An 8484-nucleotide genomic window follows, 5' to 3' on the forward strand; every position below is an offset into this window, starting at 1 on the left:
AAAGGGGTAACACCACCTGGGTCTGGGCGCAGTTTCCCCCTCCAGGGGCAAGGGTACCTAGACCCGGGGCTTAGAGTACGCTTGGGGAGTGTGATTGTGTGTACAGTGTCTCTCTATGTCTGTCTCCACGTTGGGTGAGTGTTGAGTAATTGTATATGAGAGCATGAGGGTGGGAATAGATGTTTGTATCTGTGTGTGCCTGTTTGTCTGTGTCTATATGTCAGGTTGGGTATCAGACGCCACCTCTCTGGGGACATCTCAGGCCCTCCAAGGTTTGAGGCCCATCTCCCCACCACTTCCCCTGCCGGTGGCAGACGCCCTCAGACATCGGTGCGTTGGTGGTTCTTTGTGTCCGGGGTGGGCGCCCAGGTACCCACCGGCTCACTCCTTGGCGGCTGCTTATCGGGGCCTGGAGCCTGGGGCTCGCTCGGGCCACTGGGATGGGGTGCCCTTGGCTCTCGGCCCGGGCTCGGTCACTCAGGCACAGCTGGCTGCCGGCGGAGCTCACGGGCACGTCACTGCAACCCCCGGCTTCTGCTCGCGGCTGCTGAGTGACCCCTCATCTGGGGCTCTCCTCAGCTCTTTCTGGGATAGTGGCGCGGCTGCCCTCTGTTGGTCTTCCTTGGTCTCTTGTGTTCTGGGGCCTCTGGATGTCTGGAGTTTTGATCTCCTCCATACCTGCTTCATGCCCTGGAGGACGGGGCAGTGGCCCCCCACACCCTCTAGCAGATCATTACATGAAGGAACCTTTTAAAAACAAGCGCGTTCATGCTCACAGGTGCACACACGGGTGATCACACACACAAACTACACCCTTTTTGGCTCCTACCTCAAAGCACACTGTGCGCTGTCGATCTCACGTGCTGCACAATAATGTTTAATATTTAGTATTTACTGTCATATTCCCATATATCATTGTGATGTTGTTTATTACTCTCGTTTTCTTCTGCTTGCTTTCTTTTTTCTTTCTCAACAGGTGATCCAGGTGATCGATATATGTATTTTTTGTCTGCTTATTCTGTTGGTTTTTGCCCTTTTTCCCCGTCCCTCTTCTCAGCTGTTTTTCTTTCCCTCTTTCTTTCTCCCTTTCTTTCCACCAGTCAAGTCTGTCCCGTATTCAGCAAGTGAAAATAAAATAAACAATAAAGTTGAATCAAATGGACCATTACGGCAAGGCTGGGATGGTCCATTTGGTAAAGTAAATCCGTTGGGCATCTTTCTTCGCCTTTAGACAATAATTCTGATGGCAAAAGAACCAAACGGGACAGGTTAAAAAAAAAAAAAAAAAAAAAAAAAGAGAATAACCTTTGCAAATAAACAACAGCTAATAATATAAGATCAAAGTATTTTATTTGATGTATTGACATAAATGACAGAAGAAAAAGGCCATGTATAGCAGGACTACTCAATTACACACTAAGGTGGGCCAGATTTTCTAACCAAAAAAAATTTTTTTCCCAGGCTCAGACATGCAAAAGTTAAACACGACCATACACTAATTGCAAATTAAACACAGTGATTTTGAATTGTGATGTGATGGTAAAATAAATATTTGTCAGTCTAAACTGGGTTAAATCTACGGGGTTAATGATGGGGAGGAGACGGAGAGAGACTGAGTACAGCTACAGAACCCACTTTCTGAAACGGACCCTGCTCACCATTCACCGACAGTTCTGAGCTAACAAGTTGCATGTTATTCTTGGATGCGCTTGCAGGACCGGATTTAAAATAGCATGACAAACATATCATACCTGTTAAAGCCAAACAGTATCATCAACGTAGCCCGAAGAACATTTGCTAATAAGATGAAGTTAGCTAAGTCAGCTTGCATGTTTTGCATATTGCATTTCGTTTTTTGTTGACTACTTCGTAGTTTATGTACCCGAAAGAAATTACTCTTGGAAGCATTTTTGGCTCGAGCGTTTTTGTTCTTGTTTTTTCAAATCTGGTTAATTTGATTGGCTGTGCTACAGCCCACGCTCACATACATACAGAGTGTGGTAAGAATGAATGAATGAATAAAGTGAATTAATGGTCCGCACTTTTTATATAATATGTATGTTAAATTTTAGATTTGGGTAAAATATCAAGTCTTTTCAAGTAAACAGGTTCAAGTCCAATTCAAGTCCCAAGTCACTGGTGTAAAAGTCCAAGTCAAGTCACAAGTCTTACAACCTTTTTTCAAGTCAAGTCTAAAGTCATAAAATTAATGACTCGAGTCTGACTCGAGTCCAAGTCATGTGACTCGAGTCCACACCTCTGTGTTTTGAGCATAGAAAATATACCAAAAACAACCCAAACGTATTTATCTTTTTTGTGTTTTCTTTATTACCGAGGGAACCACTGAAATTTTTATGTTCTAGCAACATAATGACAATAAATAATCTTAAAGATGTAGATGTTGCTTCTTCTCTTTTGTTGACAGCTTTTTCTAAGTTGTACAACTTTTCAACTAATTTTCATTAAGTTCCAAAAAATCCCCCAGAAATCAAGTATTTAGATTTTAGATTTATACAAATATCTCTCCCTCTCTGTATATATACATATATATATATATATACATACATACGTATATATATTTATATGTATATATATATATATTTTTTTTTTGCGTTAATTTTTTTAAATTAACACAAATTTCTTTTTTTTCTTACTGACTGACTGAAAGTCTACTTTCATGTTTTTCCTTACGCTACATGGTATGATAGGGTCAGTTATTTCTGTGAATCTGTTGGTGTGTTTTTTTTAATCATTCAAACATGTTCCTTACATTTAGATTTCTTCCCTTTAGATTTGGCTTAATTGTCTTTCAAAAAAGCAGAACTAGTCATCTCTTTTGGTTTTTCAGTACTTATATCCAGAAAGACAACCAATTATTCAGTTCTTTCTTAATAAAAATTATTTATTCATTAAATGATTTTTATTCATGTCCTTCTCTCAAGATCCAAGTATTTATGTCATGAGCTTTGTTACCAAAGGAATAGCTCATTTAACACTTTTTCTTTAAAAGAAAAAAAAAAAGAAAAAAGTCAAGTCCTACAAGTTGCACAGGAGGGAATCGAGCCCATGTTAACACACTGTCTGGTTTTCGGGCGGGTCACTGTCTGTTTTTTTGGCCTCATGGATCTTCACATGTGACTTGAGAGTACCACGCTGCGAGAAGGACCTCTTGCAGATGTCGCACTGGTACGGTTTATCTCCATTATGGGTCCTCATGTGGGTCTTCAGCTGAGTTTGGCGAGAGCACGCTCTCCCACAAATGCTGCACACAAACTGTTTGATGCCTGAATGGCTCCTGACGTGGTCGTTCAGGTGACACTTGTGCTTGAAGGAGCGGCCGCACTGGGAACAGCTGTACGGTTTCTCGCCGGTGTGCATTCGCATGTGAGCCTTTAGACTGCCTTTGTAAACAAAAGCCTTCTTGCACACTAAGCAGATGTGTGGCCTCTCGTTGCTGTGAATCTTCATGTGAGTAGACAGAACGCTGTTTGACATGAAGGTTTTGCAGCAGATGTGGCAGAGATACGACCGCTCCCTGACCGTGTGGATTTTCTTGTGAGAATTTAAAACGTGCGGGCATTTGAAACGCTTCCCGCAAACTTCACAACTGTGGGGTCGCTCCACTGTGTGAGTCAGCTTGTGCCGGCTCATTGATCGAAGATGGGAGAGAGGTTTCCCGCAGATGTTGCAGTGGTATTTCTGTAGGCCAGTGTGCTCCTTGCAATGAATTTCCAGCTGCTCCTTTAGACCAAATGATTTAGCGCAAATTTCACATTTGTATTGTTTCGCCTCTGTTTGCAGAGACGTTTGGTTATTAGAGTTGTGATATTTTGGGTCGTTTGCAAGATGTCCCTTTAATGTTTCCACTGATTCAAAATGTTCTCCACAAATTCCACAAACAGCCGGTGACTCATCCATGTGACTCCATGCATGTTGAATCAAGCTGTCCTGGTTTCCCTGGAGTCCACACACTTTACAGGCTATTGTACTTGTCTGAATTGTCTCCGAACTACTTTGGAGCTCTATTGCCTTCAAACTTTTTGCCACCTGCAGCTCGGGGTTTAATGCCACGACTCCATGTTTGCCATCACTAGACCCGTTTTCAGCAGCATCTTTTCTTAGCAAGAGCTGTAGTTGTGATGCTGAGCTGTTGGCCATGACATCCACTTTGGTATTGTCTAAATGTTGAACAGAGCTGGTAAGAAACAAAGATTTTCATAAATTCATTTATGAATATTGACTGAAAAATACGGACAAGCCAAGAATTACATCAAATTGCTTGCAAACCTCACATTAATATAATAATCAAAACTTTATTCGGAATCATGATATTTAGAAGCTGTGAGGAGCTGGCTATTATGTTGGTTGATAATGTATAATATGGAGCGATCAAATGTTTTAAATGTTGGGTACAAATAATTTTAAGACTATAGAAATAGCTAATTGTTAATTGCTAAGTGTTCCTTCAGTAGGTTTCTTTTTACTAATGGCTGCAGTTCTAAATGAGGGTAATGAATACAAATTAAAATTTAGTTCATTTTGTGAATTTATTATAAAAATCAAGAATATTTCTTGGTCATGGATCAGTGTTTTAATTCATTCCAGTCGTTTTGCCTTTAAACACAATTTTTTGTGCAGGTCATTTTTATTTTCTATGATCTATTGTAACAGTCTATTCGGGCACGGATGGACTGGGACTTGCCCGTATAATTATATCGACAAAGAAATAAATTACAGTCAACTATTAGCCCACAGGCTCGCCAGCCCAATAGGAGAAATGCACAATATGCAAGACTACCAGTCCAGGCCTGTAACCCTTTCACGCATAGTGGTCACTACAGTGACAGCTATTCAAAGGCTGTTTTCTTGTATTTGTGTCAGTGTTGATGATACACTTGCACATGAACCACTACATTGGATGTGTCACTCTATACCCCGCCACCCACTGGTCGTTTAATGTTATTATAGATGTATGGCATGTTACATTGTAATTATTGTTATTTAACCCTGTCATGCATGAATTATGACAACCTCAATCAGGATCTTTTTTCATCTTTTCATGCCTAAATATGAATAAAAATATGTAAGAAAAAAAAATCCTGATTGAGGTTGTCATAATTCATGCATGACAGGGGTAAACAGTCATCCTACACTACAGTCTAAAATGTTGCCTTTAATGCACTGTAGCATTTTAGCATTTTCCCTATGGCACCAGTATATATTACTGGAACTGCAATTCTACTCCACCTCCTGCATTAACCAACAGTAATGTTAGAAAATGTTATGTTTTTTTGTTTGGTTTTATGTAAAAAGTAGAGTGTCATCTGTCAACTGTTTGACATTGTGTTTGTAAATGTTTTGCTTTTACATACAAGCCAGCAATTCAAAAAGTTGTGTTTGTTAGGGGATCTTTATCTTTATAGGGTGGTATACTTGCTAGTATTTCATTAACAGCCTCTAAAAAGGACACACTGTTTCATTGACCTTTAAACAAAATAACTCAACATTTCTTTTTCAATTTTTAATTCACCTTGAAATGGCTTCACCGCCTTTCATAAGCACTCTGCCACTGTGTGTTAAAGGTTTATCACTTGTGGGTAACAGATGAAGTTCTTCCTCTTCATCTTCCTCTCCTGTCTGTAAGATAAAAAAAATAACTTTACAAAAAGTCTGAAAGAATATGGTTTTAACGCAGGTCAAAGGCATTTGTTTTGGCTCATCTGACTGTATCTCAGACACAGTAAGAAAAACTTATTTTAGCACATATTTCATCACCATTTTTGTCAAATAAACACAAACTTCCATGAAGATATCTCAATACTAACAGAACAAGAGTCAGCTGCAAGCAGAAGAAATCAAACACACCATAAGAGGTATTTAGTTTTGAACACTTATTCATAATTTTTCCTTTAATGTTTTACCTGTAAACAGACTTTTCATGACTATGACTATATCTGTTGCAGCAGTGAGAAAAACTACTCGAGTGTCGACCTTAGGTTTGACATAGAGGACAGGCTTTTCAAGCCCGGTGGGCTTCATGGTCCTGTAGATCTCTTCTGGTGTCAGGGTCTTCAGCATGAGCCTCTGGAGTCTCTTACTGTGGTCAGACTTGAAGATGTTCAGCGGTTTGTCTCCGGCCAGCTGAGGGAACGTGGACTTGATCATGTCCAAGAAGTCACCCTCCTTTAGATCACGGGGACACTTCAGGTCCTCAAACAGACTTTTTTTAAACCCTGAAAAAGAAGAAACCATCGTGAGATCAAGACTTTGCAAACAGTGAGGAAGCAATTGTTATCCTGGGCGGCAGCATCTCAGAACTCTCCAAGTCCATCTGCAAATCTGCAAGTCCTTGAACATTTGAGGTGTTTAGTATTGTTAGGTCTGGCTATTTGGTTCAGGTGCTAACTCGGGAACTTAAAATGTACCCATGTTTGAGAGCATACCGCCTTGAGAGTCCTCCAGGAAACAAATCCTGAAATGTAGATGCCTCTGTGTGTCACTGAGCCAATGTTTGCTGGACTTCTTCCTGTCAGGAGAAATGGTAGTTGTATTAGAGCGCTACATTCAGGCCAGTGCTGGCAAAGGTGACGCCTTGGTGTAAATGCAAAGTTCTTTGTTAAAACACGAGGCGTCACAATATAAACTACCTGTAACATCCAAACTGTTGACATTGCATTTGTAACCTTGGCATTTCATAATCCGGGTGCATCAGATTTTCTCTTTTCTGCCTGGAACTTGTCGACATTTGGGCCATCCGCTGCTCATCTTCATCACGACGTAGCAGACTTGGACTTCCAGCACCCTCCATACCTGGAAACATTACACACCCTATTTTACTATTTACTACCATATGTAAGTCTGAGCATCTTCTTTAGTGTTGCAGCAAAAAACGTATTGTCCTTAGAGTCGTTCATTCACTCATTCCTCCTTTTTCTCAACATTTAAAAAAAGAAGCTTTGACAGAAAACAAACCCGGCAGATGTGTGTGCTGCTGATCCTCTTTGTCTCCGGTCATGACCACCACCTCATGGATGTTCAGATCTGTGACCAGAGATTACTTTTGTCAGTCAGATCTGATCAGTTACTTCATGTTTGGCCAAACACAATATTGCTATGAACAGCTGAAAGCAACATGTATTTTTAAAGAGCATCTTTAAAGTCGGAATTTAGTCCTGTTTATAACTCAAATAACCGCAAACTTAGAAACTCTGACATCCTAAATTCTTAAAACTGATAGAGCAGGCTCCATGTGAACTGTGAAAACTTAACCTTTATGTTTTATATGGAAGCTCATTTCCAACATTGAAAAATAAAAATTGCTGATCAGAGCCAAGTCCAAATTTCAAATCAGTATCTCAAAAAGTTCTGAAAAACTGGAAATTATGAATCATTAATTTTAAAAATGTTTATAATCAACTCAAGTTTTGGGTTAATTAAAAATGTTGACAAGCTGACTTGAAAATGCAACTTACTTTTGAATAACTAGAAATTTCAGTTATATTCAATTCAATTTTATTTATTCAGTGTGAAATTACAACATTTGCCTCAAGGTGCTTTAAAATATATGAAAAAGACCATACAATAAAACACAGAAACCACAACAATCACAAGCACTTTGGTGACAGTGGGGAGGGAAAAGCTGCAAGTTATTAAGTCAAAATTTAAGGAACAAGTAAAAAAAATTTGAGTTTTAGTAGAATTAATTTTTCATTGGCTTCAGGGGGTGGGCTGCCCATAAAGTTAAAGGAACCCCAAAAGCGTTGATTGTCTCACATTATCCTGTGAAAGCTGACTAAACGCATGCAGACTTGTTAATCCCATTCTAAACAATTGTGCGGACATTTTCTTCTTGCACTGTGAAGTCTCTATGTTCACCAGCTAGCAAGGAAATATTAAATGAGTCATTTTCAAATGAAGTTCGTCAAATCCGCCTGTCACTGACCTCTTCTCTCAAGCTTAACCCGAGGCTGCAGAAGCTCCAGCTGCCTCCTCTGCCATTCGATCTCCTGCCTGAAGCCCGCAGCCTCCTCCTCATAGTCTGCTACAGTCCGCTCCACCACCGCTAAGATCTCCCGGGCGGCTGTGCTCAGTTTCTCAGTGATGATTCCTCTCAGTATGTCGCTCTTGGACATGTTAGCGACGCTGTCGGGGGACTCCGAGTTGCCGCTCTTCTCGAGATAAAACATGCGTGCGTTTTCACGGGTCCGTTTCACAGGCGAACGATACTGACCGGACGGTGTTCTTATCGTGCTGCCGCAAAATGTGTCCGGGGAGAAACAAATTCTATTAACTTTATAAAGAAAGCCGACTGAAACACTAACACTTTTTCTATATATTTTTTCCACTAATATCCTCAGTTTGAATCCACTGGCTGACTTGGCATGCTTGCATCACTGTCGTGCTGTACAAACCCTTTTGAGTGGATTTGAACTTTGTGATACAATGAATAAACATATTGCACTAAACATAGTACTGCATAGTGAA

The 8484-nt window shown here is 40.2% G+C and overlaps 1 protein-coding gene across 3 annotated transcripts; it reads right to left on the reverse strand.

The window, feature by feature from the left end:
- Positions 1–2644: 2644 nt before the first annotated feature.
- On the reverse strand, positions 2645–8480 carry LOC116335888 (zinc finger protein 250-like). 3 transcript variants are annotated; one of them, XM_031759670.2, is made up of 7 exons: positions 7943–8480; positions 6973–7041; positions 6684–6810; positions 6444–6526; positions 5992–6233; positions 5531–5637; positions 2645–4195 (listed from the first exon to the last, which is right to left on the reverse strand). In XM_031759670.2, the coding sequence occupies exons 1-7, from the start codon at positions 8184–8186 to the stop codon at positions 3070–3072; spliced, it is 1998 nt and encodes a 665-aa protein (XP_031615530.2). In that variant the 5' UTR covers positions 8187–8480; the 3' UTR covers positions 2645–3069. The 3 variants fall into 3 exon arrangements, 2 of the variants coding, with proteins under 2 accessions (XP_031615530.2, XP_039461625.1); XM_039605691.1 differs by having other exon boundaries at positions 6648–6810; positions 7943–8479; XR_005609860.1 differs by having other exon boundaries at positions 4060–4195; positions 5922–6233; positions 6648–6810; positions 7943–8471.
- Between the last annotated feature and the right edge of the window lie 4 nt (positions 8481–8484).

Source organism: Oreochromis aureus, linkage group 3, assembly GCF_013358895.1.
Source record: "Oreochromis aureus strain Israel breed Guangdong linkage group 3, ZZ_aureus, whole genome shotgun sequence".
Classification (NCBI taxonomy): Eukaryota; Metazoa; Chordata; class Actinopteri; order Cichliformes; family Cichlidae; genus Oreochromis; species Oreochromis aureus.

Coding starts and splice junctions, on each gene's coding strand:
- LOC116335888 (XM_039605691.1), bottom strand. CDS start 8,186: ATGTTTTATCTCGAGAAGAGCGGCAACTCGGAGTCCCCCGACAGCGTC. Junction 6,234..6,443: donor CCTGGAGGACTCTCAAGGCG/GTATGCTCTCAA, acceptor CTTCTTTTTCAG/GGTTTAAAAAAAGTCTGTTT. Junction 4,196..5,530: donor GGCGGTGAAGCCATTTCAAG/GTGAATTAAAAA, acceptor GTTTCTTACCAG/CTCTGTTCAACATTTAGACA.